At 34.6% G+C, this 14,591-nt stretch overlaps 2 protein-coding genes and 1 long non-coding RNA gene across 3 annotated transcripts; all 3 read right to left on the bottom strand.

The window, feature by feature from the left end:
* Window positions 1-4,083: 4,083 nt before the first annotated feature.
* LOC18596896 (polyphenol oxidase I, chloroplastic-like) lies at window positions 4,084-6,226 on the bottom strand. Its single transcript, XM_018123224.2, has one exon. The coding sequence runs from the start codon at window positions 6,181-6,183 to the stop codon at window positions 4,366-4,368; it is 1,818 nt and encodes a 605-aa protein (XP_017978713.2). The 5' UTR covers window positions 6,184-6,226; the 3' UTR covers window positions 4,084-4,365.
* A 2,035-nt stretch (window positions 6,227-8,261) lies between these two features.
* On the bottom strand, window positions 8,262-9,760 carry LOC148762273 (uncharacterized). Its single transcript, XR_016026976.1, has 2 exons — window positions 9,215-9,760; window positions 8,262-8,555 (listed from the first exon to the last, which is right to left on the bottom strand). It is a non-coding gene; the product is annotated as an uncharacterized LOC148762273 (long non-coding RNA).
* A 2,312-nt stretch (window positions 9,761-12,072) lies between these two features.
* LOC18596895 (polyphenol oxidase, chloroplastic-like) lies at window positions 12,073-14,090 on the bottom strand. The gene has a single exon (XM_018123225.2). The coding sequence runs from the start codon at window positions 14,052-14,054 to the stop codon at window positions 12,252-12,254; it is 1,803 nt and encodes a 600-aa protein (XP_017978714.2). The 5' UTR covers window positions 14,055-14,090; the 3' UTR covers window positions 12,073-12,251.
* Between the last annotated feature and the right edge of the window lie 501 nt (window positions 14,091-14,591).

Below are 14,591 nucleotides of genomic sequence, written 5' to 3'. Positions count from 1 at the left end.
ATGATACTCGGATATAGATTCTCAAGGTAATTTAAAATTTTAATTAAATATTTATAAGATTTGAATATTTTATAAAAAATAAGATTTAAATTAAGATATTTAAAAATGTAGAAGATATCTTATTTATTGACATCTCATCTTCGAACATGTGTATTTTCCATTTAGTTCCAAGGTTTCAAAGGCCTTCATAATTTTGATCTTCCTCTATCCGGAATTTTACGTTAAATTTTTGCAGATAAATTTAAAATAAACTGACCTAAAATGATGTAATCATTTTATTTATATATATATAAAGAGCTAGCCTACATACTATCGCAGAAGAAAAAAAACTCACCTGATGTAAACTAGGGGCTTTTGGGCTTGAACCACCAGCTCCACACCTTGGACCCAAACTCTCAAATCAGATTTTAAGCTTAGCTCTTTTTGGGCTAATTGTCATAACGTGCGAGTCTGAGAACCTGACCGCTAGACGCGATGCGAAAATTCAAAAAAACTAGGAGTCGTCATCAATCTTTTTTACTAGGTGCGATTGGTCACTTATTGACTCGATTCTAATCGATGAAACCTTAAATTAACTTTAAGCCTACCGAGAAAAACCTTAAACTGGTCTACAGTTTTCTAGATCTAGGCTCGGAAGTATGGTTACACCCGGGGAAGGATTAACACCCCCAGGACGCCCGTTCCATGAACGGTACCATTCTTAAATTATCCTATTAGACTTTAATTTTTAAGTTCGCTATATTTCTTTAGGTATTATTCACTTGTTTTATCTCCTATTCAACTTAAAATGGAATGCAAATGTGAGACAAGATGAAATGTATGGCGTGAGATAAAAATATGTCGGACGAATAACTTTTTATCGAGGATATTTTCTCGGATCCACCCATTATACTGGTGGGATTCAGGGTATTCTCTCACCTAGAGAATTATCCGAGAAATTCGTATTCGTAAATTCAACGAATAATTCCCGTCATCGGGGTTATTGTACGTTTTTCTTTAAAAATAATGTTTTCATGCATAATGAACCTAATACGAGTCAAAGCCTTTTATTAAAGATATTTCTCGAGCCCGCCCATCATACTGGTGGGACCCGAGGATACCTTTTCACCTAAGGAACTTTTCGAAGAATATCCGCCTTCGCAAGATCCTTGAAAGATCCCATCATCGGGGCTTAAACTCGAAAACAAAAATATTTATATGCGATGATATGATGCAATATATATATACTATGCTAATACAATTATCTATTTTTGGTCATTTATTAATATTTAATTATTTTTTTATTTTTTATTATCATATTTTTTCTATTTTTTCTTATTATTATTTTTTTATAAGCAACCTTTTATTCAAACCTAATGCCTAAAGTTTTATACCTATGTTTAATTTCATTTTTTTACTTTCTATTTTATTTCTTTTACATAACATTTTATTAATCTATAGTTTATACCACTAGATATTTAATGTTTAATTTTTAAATTATTTATTGTTTTGAAATTTCCTTGTTGATAGTTTATACTGATTGTCTATTTATTTAATGTCATGGGTTTTACCTTTTCATACATTTATTATATATATACATTTGAATTATTATTATTATCATTTTTATTATTTATTTATTTATATATATATATATATATTTACCTATTATTTGTTTGTTTATTTATTATTTTATTGAGTAATTTTTGTATAGTCAAATTCTTTATTTATTAAAAATTTCAGAATCTTGAAATCGAGGCCCTCCCATCGTACTGGCGGAGCCTTGATTCGAATTTCGAACCTAGAGAATATGGGCCTAGGATTGCGACTTTTCGCGTCTCGACCGATCACCCCATCATCGGTATTGATTAATTATTTTTGGTATTCTTCTCTTAACTAAATATATCATCACCATAATATTTTATTTATAGATTCTTTTTCTATTTGTGTGCATACTCTATTTAGCAAAAACTCTTACTTATAAACTAAATAATCATCTAAGCTTATATATATATATATATTATGTATCCATACATACATTTTCTTACTTGGATCTAATTTTACTATAAAACATTTAATATATTTACATGACTAACTTAAACATATTCCTATCATTTCCTAACCATTTACTATATTTATTATTTCATATACGTATATATTTTGAACTCCCTAAAATTTACTATCTATTATACTAAAGACTTTCACATTTTTTCTTCCATATATTTCATATTTCTTATGTATATAATTCAAAAAATAATAACACTATCATGAATAACAAATAATAAAAAAAATATCATGTCCCATCATCAACAGTTCAAGCCCAAATCACTATTCAGTGAGCACATCCATTACCTATTGGGTTGAAACTAACCCACAGCTCAAAGTGGGTTTAAGCGCCGTTGGGCTTTGGCTCCCCTCTGATCTGGCCTGGGTCCAAACAACTTATCCCAAACACACACTCTGGAGCACCAAACGGTGTCGTTCCACAGCCTTTAAGCCACCTGATCCTACCATCTCAAAACGGTGCCGTTTTACCTCTACCTACCCTATATAATCCCTCTTTTTTTGGCCTTTCCCCATTTTCTCCACTCGTTTCTCTCTCTAAAGGTAGATGCTCTGCCTTCTCTCTAAAAAAAATCAAACCTTTCATTCTCTCTTTTCTTTCTCATTGGCGTCGACTTGGGGACTTCTTCCCCTCTCCATTCTCTTTCCTTTCGTCGGCCTTTTTCCTTGACACCGATCGAGTTTCTCCCCTCTCTTCCTTGTGCCGACAGCTAGTGGGGCTTCCTGCCGTCGTTGGCAACGAGACCCGAATGATAGGATCTACCTCATTTTCCTTTCTTTGGCGCTGATTACTCTCTTCTCTCTCTCTCTTTGCTTTGTCGGCTTTCCTCCTTGGCACCGATCGGGTTTCTCCCTAGTCGACAATCGTCCGAGCCCTAACTCTCTCTCTCTACCTACTCCCCAGTCAGCGACATTCTCACTACACACATTTTTTGTATTTTTTGGGTATTGTTTGGTATATTTTTTTTTTATTTTTCTGTGGTTGATTTTGGCTATTAAAAGAGTAGAGAAGATTTGGTTGTGGTATTCGGCTACTAAAGGCTAGGATTTTTTTTGATTGCTTGTTTTTTTGCTTGCAGGTTCCTCCCGATTGCTACAGTGCCCCCTCCCCTTTATACCCGGTTCTTGGCTTTTGGAGGGGGCACGCTCCACTACTCTGCCAGACGAGAGTTTTTCATGTCTGGCACTGTAGTGGTGGTAGTACGAGTACTGGCAGGGGTGTTCATGCCCTGCCAGTACCCTTTTTTTTTAATTATTTATATATTTTATTTATTTTTTAGTGTCTACATCAATCTAAGGAAAAAGACCTGCTCCATACTTTCTTGAGACTTGGCAAGCTTCAAAATGATAGAAGCTCAATTAGTTTGAGGCCTTGCTTATTTAAACCCTCAAGTGCAGTACTGCTCTTTCTTGTTGTGATAAAACAATGCAAAAATACAATTGTAATTCACTTTGTACTTATATTATATTACCCATTAAGGATCTTTATGGAATTCTATGTTTCATGCACCTAATATATAAATATTAGGATGATATCCATTGATCACAAGTTAAGATTTCAACAATCTCACGTTTCCCTTCTTATCTTATAACCTTGATTTTAGGGGCTTTAATGGGTATTTTATAATCAAATAACTACATTACTTAACCTCGATGAAATATTTAAGATTAAAATACTCTATAATCGAGTTCAAATAAAATTCAAATAGTAAAATTACTATTCGTCAAGAGGTCCGAGTAAGGTTCAGATCTTGGCCTTAGGACCACTACTGGAACTCGATTACAAATAACGATTTTTAAAATTAAATTTTAGTTATATATATTATTTTATAAATTTTTTATAATCAATATAATACTTATTATAATTCCTTAATTTGTCTTAAATATGATTTGAAATTTTGATTTATTTTATTATAAACTAACTGATTTATTAATTTAATTTTCATTAATAAAATACATAAAAATTGATTTTTAATTAATTTTAATCAGTTATTTAATGGGTATAGGAATTTAATGAGTAATATCTAGAATATTCAAGTACGCTTTTAAATAATAATTAAGAAATTTATTTTTAAAATCCATGCACAACATACATACATGAGAAGGCCAACATAAAATCTAAATAGGTCTCCTCACAAATAACATGCCATATAAGGTTCTATCACTTCTATGGTCATAGACTTAATGGCCTTATTTATACTTAGACACATACTAATACATAAAACAAGGGAACAAGTGATCGATTGGATCGATCTGACGAACACAAGGATAAAAGGAACACATTTCCCCAAAGAAGCTAGGGAAGCAAAGGAAACAACAAACCGATCATTCTCGGATATAGTCAACCTTGATGTTGCCGACCGAAACCAGACCCTTCCCTTCTCGAGGCACCAAAGTCACCACAATATTATCATCACCTTCAACATCCAAATCCTCCAACACATCTGATATTGCCAAAGAAAAAGTTGTGTTCAATTTCTTCGCATGGGTATGGCTATGAGGAATATTGGTAAAGCTCCCTGCAAACTCTGCATCTTCCGGTCCACTAGGTGCCTCATCATCCTCGTCGTTAATGTAAATATCAAATTTCACTGCAGCTTGTGTCGCTAATTGAATGCCTTCTAGCACCAGTACTTCTTCGTCTTCTTCTTTTTCACGTTTACTCCTCGATTTCCTTGGCCTTGGAATCTCAATGCTCACTGTTTTGTCTAAAACGATCGGGAATGCATTGCGTACAACGTTTTTGCTCTTTATTTCGGCTGCCATTGCACTACCACGAGCCTTTCCTCCTTTCTTGGCAAACTTTCGAGCAGTTGGCTTAGTTTTAAGCCACGGATTGTCGACTGGTTGATAATCGTATCCCAAATTTTTACTGTCAACGCAATCACGAACCTTAACACGAACAAGATTCGCATTCTCATCGTAAAAAACAAACGAGGCGTCAAGCCAATCTGTGTCACTGAAATCATTTCGCTTCGTTCCTGGTAATGTCTTCCAAATCGACCACATTCGGTCAACATTGCCGTGATGAGCGTAGAACACCGGGTCTCTGCCTGCGGAATAGAAATTTCCCATGTCTTCATTATAGGTTTGTCTCGGGTCTCCAACCCACCTGTGAATCGCGGTATGACAACCGAGCTCGACTGAACCCCCTCCTGGACTGCCGGCATCACCAGCACGGTACGGCTTTCCATGGAAAAGAGTAGCGGTTGTTGCATTAGACACCATCTGCTTGTACATGAGCTTGAGATTAATTGCTATTTGCTCTGCGTCTGTTATATCTTTATCAGTGCCATTGTAATCAAGATCAGCCAGTTTTGGTGGCTGATGGTTAACATTGCGTTTGTCATCATAAAGTGGAGACTGAGGGTTTACATATATGGCTGGTATAGGCATGCCTGCAGGGGCATCCCAGTTCCAAAATGGCATGACGAAATCTGGGTCACCAATCAACTTGCCCAAAATCCTTTCATAGAAATAAAGATACCACCTATGGAATGGGAAAAAGAGCCATGAGAAATGAACTTGAAGATCTTGATCGGGGAAACCTACTTGATCATAAGCTCCGTTGCAATAGGCACAATGAACATATGCTTGTTGCATGAAACTACGTGGATCATCAGAAGGAAGCTCTTTCATGAGATTCATGGCCTTGGTAAATTTAGCTAAGTAGTCAGCATCAACTAAATGTGCGGGAGGCCTATAACGTAGCTTGGAAAATGAAGGTGGTTTGTAATCTGTGATCGTTGTCGTTGTTGGTGGGCAGCAATAGGTAGTCTCACCCGTAGTTTCAGATATTACTGCATTGCCGCAAAGGGTCAGGTCAGGGGCGGCTATGGGTGCTGCCAATGCAAATGGGTCATTGGCAAGGTTGGTTGCACCGTAGAGACCTCCTAACCCAATCAGGAGATCCCTTCTATCAAACCTGTTGAGAGCAGAGTCTCCTTTGCTGTTGGAACTAGGAGTAGGGTTTTGGTTCCCATTATTCGTGGCTCTGCATGACACTACGTTATTAGGGACGGAGTAGTAAGGCTTTTTGGTCTTCTTATTTAAGGAAAGTTGAGATGTTTTTGGAAAGAATGAAGTTTGAATGGACGAGCTGGGGATAGTTGGGCTTGACGACTGAAGGACAAGGGGAGCCATAGTTGGATTTTGGTGGTGCTACAGCTTTGATGAAGATGAAGCCACTTTTGCATGGAATTTATAGTGAATTCAATGGTGTTTGGATTCTTCGTCATTATCAATATGCATTTATATTCTCAACCACTTGACGGCTTAAATTGACAAAACAGGGCCAGCATTTGTCCTTGCTAGGATGTCAAATAAGATTTTCTCCACGTGGAACATATGAACAAGTTTCGTAAATTTCTGAGAAAGGATCAGGGTAAAGTGGGATCTAATTACAGATTTCAGGTCTGAGTCAATATATACAGTATTCTCTTTGTATATTAGTAAAGAAGATTTAATCAAGGCTCATATATTTTCACACTTACAAAATGAAAGGTCTTCATATTTCACTCTCTCAATACTCCATCATCCTCAAAACATGCAAAAAGTCAGATCTATTTTCGGTTATTTATTGGTAAAACAAGGTTGGCCATAACAAAAATAACTTAAAATTTTTACATGGAAATGATCAACTTTTAAGCCCAATAAAAGAGAAAAGCAATGTTCTGATAAATTACCAACTACAAATTACGTAATAGGAATTAATTATGAGGGAAGTCATTAAGATTTGAGTAAATTACCCATTTGATTACTTAATTTTTTGAAAAATATTGTTTTGATTACTTAATATCTACAAATATTTAAATTTTGGCCACTCATCCCTTAGAAGGTAAAGGTTGTCTAATGCGTCTTATGTGTTTGTTGTAGTGCTAAGTTAAACTGTTGAGTGTGGTTGCTGGCATTTAATGTCCTGTTCTCAGTACGATGCAAGTTGAAGGCCATATTTTATATTTTTAGGTTGCTGGCATTTAATGTCTTATTCTTAGTGGAGGGCACTCATATTTTACAGTCTAGTAGATATCACGAATTCACGTTTTTTATTTAAAAGATATATTTCATAATTAAAGAAAAATTTATATTTATATATTTAAGATTCATTTCATTTTTTATTGTTGTGAGATCCATAACAGTTTAACCCATTTAATTATGCAATATCTTCATTGCATTGATTTTTACTCATAAAGTAATGTTTTTGTTGCATTGGTTCTTTATCCATAAAGGAGAAAGACCCTTACATGGGTTTAAGTTTATTTCGACTCTTGTATCTCTAATGAGATTCCACATCAATGAAAATTTGAATTTATTTTAATATTACTTATCATATACTTACGTTTTCAATTAAAAAAATATACATGATAAATGGAAGGATGTCTATGTTTATACATTTAAGATCCATCTCATTTTTTATTCATGTAAAATATATGACAATAAACAACAAGTTGTTGGTAATGTCAGGTGTGCGGCAGATTATTAATTGTGCTTCATGGATTACTTTTTACAGGGTTTCAACTTTGGAACCTACTAGGGTAACAATTATATAGCTTCTTGTTGAAATAAATAGAGATGCCCTTTGTAAAAAAAAAAAAAAAGTGATTTTCACTCCTATCAATTTCGGTCATGTGATAGATAAGCTGATATGGACGTTTTAGAAAAGATTAATTCACCTGAAATATCATGTCAGAAGAACGTTGACTTGAATAATTGAGTTATCAAAACAATAACTTTTATAATATTAATAAATCAAAATGTAAAATTTTTAGAGTTGATCAAAACAAAAACTTTTAAAAAATTAAGTGATCACCAAAACATAATTTATTCTGAAAAATTATAAAGAAAAGATGTCAATTAATTACATTAAGTGGAAAAAGAAGATCATTAGCAACCATTCTTAAGCAAAAAACCCTATTAAACATGATGTAGTATTGGATTGAATTTTCTATCTCCGTTCATAGATGGTCACAATTGCACCAAAAAATGTAGTAAAACGATAAAATTACACCCAAAAACATAATTAAAGTGATAAATATGAAACCTCCAATTTAATAGAGTGATAAATTTGGCCAATTCTCCTTACACACATGAACGATAATGGTAAGTATTTTAAAAGCAAATGTGACTATGTGAGTCCATAATGTATTCAAATTTACACATACTACTAATACTGGTAAATGTGTATTTAAAAGTAAATGATAACAAAAAGAAAAATATATGTATAAGTAAAAATATTATTATATAAACAAGCAAACAATTCTTTCAAGAGGAAGAAAATCAATTAACAAATAGATCAACAAATCAGTATACATATATAACATTTCCCTCCTGGCTCCTAAGAGAATGCTTGCTTTGATTTTATCCTTTGAGCAAATACATTGATTTAGCATTAATACCCGAAAACAAATATCTAAGTAACATGTACAGCCTGAGCAATATTAATGGGTAGCAATCAATGGGGTAGTTCCAGAGTTGGTTGCCAAAATAAAGGCTCTCTACGTTGAAATTTACTGTCCCTGCCGACACTCCAAATTTAGACACTTACCTAACCTTAGCCCTTGAGACTTAAATTGCATCCAAAAAAAAAAAGAAATATATTTGTAAAAGATTTCAATGGGTACTTTATAATGAGTTATTTGCATTCCTCAATTAAATTAAATAAAATTAAGATACTTTATACTCAAATTGTTATACAGTTTAGATAGCAAAATTACTATCCATCATGAAATCGAGTAGGGTTTGAGTAATGATCTTTTAATATATAGATTATAAATAATGAGTTTTAATATTAAAATTTAGTTATATCTATTGATTTTTATTTATAAATTTCTTATAATTAATGTAATATTCATTAAAATTTATTAATTATTCAAAATACAACTTTAAATTTAATTTTTTTCTTAACTAATTTTAATTTATTAATTTAATTTTATTAATAATATATAAAAATAATTTTAAATTTATTTTAATAAAGTATTATACAAGTAGTGTTTATGATATTCAGATACAGATTTAATTAAGAATTCAAAATTTTAATTTAACATTTATAAAATTTGAGTACCCCATTAAATAATATAATTTGGAATATCATGATGGAAACATTGTATATTTTCCATTTAGTTCAAAGGGTTGAAAGGGCTAGGCAACAGCCTGCTGCAGAAGAAGAAAAACTCACCTGATGTAAACCAGGGGCTTTTGGGCTTGAACCACCAGCTCCACACCTTGGACCCTATTTTGAGTCCAGGCACCCAAACTCCCCAGCCAGACTTGAAAGCCTAGCCCCTTCTGGGCCTATCCAAGGACAAAGGACCTGCTCCATACTTTGTTGAGATGGGGAGAAAAGTTGGAAAGCATCAAAGTGATATAACGCTCAACTAATTCGAGGTCTTACTTATATAAAACCTTATATATGTGCAGTACAGCTCTTTCTTTTCGTAACGAACCAAATGCAAAGTACATTTTGCAGTACACTCTGTACTTATATTGTATTACCCATGAAGGATCTTTATTGAATTCAATGTCCTATGCACCTAATATAAATATTTGGATGATCATATCCACTTATCACAAGTTGGGATTTCACCATTCTGTTCTTTGCCTTCCTATCTTGTAACTTTGCTTTTATGTTTGCAACTTTGCATAGCTTGATAGCTTTCTAATGTTGTTCTTATGCTCTGATCTCTCTTATTTTGAAACAATCCCGACCTACTTTACCTTAGGATATATTTGTTCAGTTTTACAGTTTTACTACTGAACTAAATTGTTGGCAATGCTCTTACAGCCAAGAGCTTTTCAAGGAGCAGTCTGTATTAATACTCTTGAGGTTATTCATTTTTACCCCTATATCAGCAGGTGAAGCCTATATCAGCAGGTGATGAGTACCACTTCCTTTTTCTTTTCCTTTTTTAATATAAAAGGACCATTACTTCTTTTTATTATTATTATTATTATTGCTTTTAGAAGATAGGATTTGGCCACTGGGGACCACTTCCTTTATAAGCTAGTGCAAAGCATACTCTTATTGCCTATGCTTAATTGATTAATTAGGATAGTGAATGAGCACTTGGCTTGGCTTTCCGAATAAGGCAGCATCAAAAGGGAGCCAATCTTGCCCAAAAGTAGACTTTTCAAGACCATCCCTTAAATCCCAGGCAATCAAAGTCGTTCGTATGTGGCTTTGCATGATACTACTTTAGGTCCATAATTGTTGCAAACGATTAAACTGAAGTAGTATCCTGCAAAGTCACAAACGATGACCACATACCCAACACTTATTTCAGGAGAAAAAAGGGGTTGAACTAGTTATTTAGCAAGTCTAATTTCAGGGATAATTAAGCTAAGAAAGCCGACCAAGAGTTCTTTTCACCCTACCCCCACCCCCCCTCAAGTTCTACATCTTTATTGCTAGAATAGATAGAACTAGTCACAGCCCACCTTGGTTTCCAGCTTCCCCCAATTTAGGCCCTTGATAGCCCAAGTCCTTTATGCCGGAATCATCCATTTCAATCTTTCTTTTCCTTGGTTTTGAAGATTTTTCTCTGGTTCTAACTTCTACATCTATGCCAAGTATTCCACACACACATGTCAATTGGTAATTAAAAGCATATACTATCATATATCTGACTATGTTCTTACTTTGTACTCATCCTTAAAATTAATTTAAGATTAATGTCAAAAGTTTGTACATGATATGAATTCTATTCGTTTCATTGATTAAATATTGAAAGACCGCATAGCTTTCTATCCAATCAGAGAGTAGCTTTGGGTGTTTTGAGTGCCATATGCCAAGGCAATCACACATAATATATAATTAATTTGCACTAAGTACATCAGGATGTGCCCCTCTTTGAATCATTGAACGACCAGTAGGTAGCCAAAGAAAGTTAGGTAAGGATTGAATGTTGCTTAACCAAATAAGATTTGAAAGTTATAGGAGAACTAGCCATAACCCATAAGCCAGTTTAATTTATATTATCCTTTCTTCAACTGTACCTGCTTTGATAGTTTTTACATGAATTCTGGCGAAGAAAATTGGAGAAAGAAGAACTGACGTGCATTCCAATATATATATATATATATATATATTACTACCTTGTATAACTTATAATATGACTGATACCAATTTCAAGATAATTAACATTGACTTTCTTCCAAGAATGCAAAGTCATTTTCTCCATATATATTTAATTCCTATATTTCTTTTTCCAATAGTTGACCGTGAGATCCAGGTTCATTGCACAAAGAAACAAATTAATATATATATATATATATACAGTGAATTAACAGATAATGATCGTGGCAAAGATGGCGATCCAATTCAGCAACAAGACCCTCACTGTATGTTCTTATTTTTCAGATCTTATAACATGAACAAACGAGAGATTTTATGAACATAAAAGGATTTGCCTCGCTCCAATTGAAAAACTTAACGCGATGCCCTTTTTTCTAAAAAGAAAGTTAAGAAAGAATTAGTAAAATTTGAACTTCAACATTCAAACAGGCAGCTTCTTTAAGAAAATGCATGTTGCTTCAATAAACAATTGTGGGTTAGGTATGCAAAGTCTCATAACATGGTGGAACACTTGGAATAATATATAAAAGAAAACTTGAATTAGAATACAACTAATATATATAGTACTCAATAGAGAGATAATAAAAATGGTTAAAGGCTTGTGGTCCTCTCTTTTTTAGCTATATATATATATATATATATATATATATATATATATATATATATATATATGTAAATTGTAAATCACTATGAATAAACTTTATCTACTTCTTAACTTGTTTTTTATCTTAAATATTTTTTTTAAAAAAACTTGTTTTCTCTTTTAAATTAAATGAGGTGTTACTCAATTTGAATTTTTTTTATTTGGAAAAGATATATTTGAATTTAATTTTTTTGAATACGAGATATGTACATGCTAACGGTTGAGTCAAGAGTATATTTGTTTTTCAATTAGTTGCATGTTACTTTAAAAATCATTAATTAAGGTATAGTTTCCTTAGTAATTTAGTAAAGTGGGGAGATAAAGAAGAAAAAAAGTGGGCTTATTAAAATTCTCCACTGATAAATCACAAGAAAGAAGCGCCAACCTTTCTTTGCTACAACCATTGTGCAAACAAACTAAGAAGCAGGAAGAAATATTAAATTTCCACTTTCAAATAAAACATGACAAATCCTGGTGGAAACATCAAGCTATAATTGATCAATCTCGGGCGAAGTCAATCTTGACGCCACCAATCTTAGCAAGACCCTTGCCAGATTTGGGCACCAAGGTCACCACCACGCCATCATCATCCTCAGCACCCAGTTCCTCCAACAAATCTGTCAACCCCAACCTCAAACATGTTGTCATTTTGTTTCCATGCCTATGTTTGTGTGGCACGTTGATGAAGCTCCCTGCAAACTCTGTGTTGTCGGGTCCAATCGTCGTGTCATCCTCGTCGTTAATGTACACATCGAATTTCACCAGCTGGTCTCTGTCAAACTCGATGTTCTCTATCACCAACACTTCCTCTTCCTCTTCTTTTTCTGCTTTGCTCCTTGATTTCTTTGGCCTTGAAACCTCAAGGCTCACTACGTTGTTTAGAACCAGAGGGAATTGAACGTCACTTAGAACCTTTTTCTTTGTCTCTGCTGCGTGCGCAACACCAAGAGCCCTTGCCACTTTACTGGCAATCCTTCTAGGAGTTGGTTTAGCGCGTAACCATGGAATGTCAACTTTTTGATAATCGTACCCCATCTTTCTAGTGTCAAGGCAATCACGGACCTTAACACGAACGAGATTTGCATTCTCGTCATAGAAAAGAAATCCGGAATCGAGCCAATCTGAGTCAGTGAAGTCGGTTCGCTTCCCTCCCAATGTCTTCCAAACCGACCACATCCGGTCCACATTCGAGTGATGAGCATAGAAAATGGGGTCTCTTCCAGCGGAATAGAAATTCCCCATGTCTTCCAAGTTTGGTTGTCTGTTGTCACCGCACCAAATGTGGATTGGTCCGTGAGGAATGTTCTCAAGTGAACCAGCTCCAGGGTCCGGTTGATCGCCAGCACGATAAGCATTTCCTAAGAAAAGCTTGGCGGTCTTACCGTTGGACACCATTTGCCTGTACATGACGTTAAGATTGCTTGATATCTGATCCCTAGTTGATGACGATTCTTCGGTGCCATTGAAATCAAGATCAAGGAGTGTAGGTGGTTGGTGATTGGGATTGCGATTTTCATCATAGAGAGGAGAGTTAGGGTTTGCATAAATGGCAGGCATTTGCATGCCAGCAGGAGAATCCCAGTTCCAAAACGGTATTGCAAAAGTTGGGTCATCAATCAACTTGCCCAAGATCTTTTCAAAGAAATAAAGATAATATCTATGGAATGGAAAGAAAAGCCATGAGTTATGAACTTGAAGATCAAGATCTGGAAACCCAATTTGGTGATACGCCCCATCACAGTAGGCACAGTGAACGTTTGCTTGTTGTGTGAAGCTACGTGGATCATCTTCAGGAAGAGCTTTCATGAGCTCAAGGGCCCTGGAAAATTTAGCTAAGTACTCTTTATCAACTAAATGAACTGCAGGCCTAATGCGCGGTGGGGAATTTGAAGGACGGAGCTTAAAATCCAGGATTTTTGTCGAAGGTGGTGGGCAACAATTGACTGGCTTGGCGCCAGCGGGCAGGTCTGCTTTGCCACATTTGGTGACGTCCGGAGGACTAACCGGTGCCGCAAAAGCAAGCGGGCCATTAAGGCTGGTTGCACCATACAGACCTCCAAGGCCAACGAGAACATCTCTCCTGTCAAACTTGTTTAGAGAACATTCCTCAACATTTTTAGTGCTAGGACTGGGGTTTTGGTCACCATTTGTGGCTTTGCATGACACTGCTCGGGAGACGAAGTTTCTCCTTCGCTTCCCAGCTATGCAAAGTTGGGATGTTTTTGGAAGAAAAGAAGTGGTAACAGAGATGGGGGAAGCACCATTGGTGGCGGTAGAGGATGGTGGAAGGAGAGAAGCCATGATTTGGTCAAGGGCACAACTAAGACGAAGATCTTCAAGGGACTAGCATTGTTCTTATATAATGCATGAGATTTGACTTTTTCTCTATATGCTTATGCATGTTACCAAAATTTCGTTATTGACGAAGATTAAAAATAACCAAATGCGCCCCACGATGGGAAATAAGCCAACTTGGAGAGAAAAGATTATTAAATTTGCTGGAAAAGTTGAACTTCTTGCAATATGCCAGGTATTTCTAATTTTATATAATCCAATATATAGTTATAATACTAACTAGATACTTCTTTGAGCTTCACTTCACTTAACATGCATAGCTGTCTTTTGAGGAATGTACTAATATATTTTTATTGCATAAAACTTAGAGAAGATTTTTTAATTAAGTTCGTTATTAAGATTTCATATTTAAAAATACAAATCATAGATTGAAAGACAATATTGTTACATAAATTAAATATAAAAAATTTGTATAATTTGAACAAGTTTTCATCGATCAATAAGTATCCATCAAATTTAACTTGTATATATATAGATGCTATT

This window comes from Theobroma cacao, chromosome 6 (assembly GCF_053813885.1).
Source record: "Theobroma cacao isolate CCN51 chromosome 6, ASM5381388v1, whole genome shotgun sequence".
NCBI lineage: Eukaryota > Viridiplantae > Streptophyta > Magnoliopsida > Malvales > Malvaceae > Theobroma > Theobroma cacao.
Note: the sequence above shows the minus strand (reverse complement) of the source record. Positions and strands in the feature narration are given on the sequence as shown.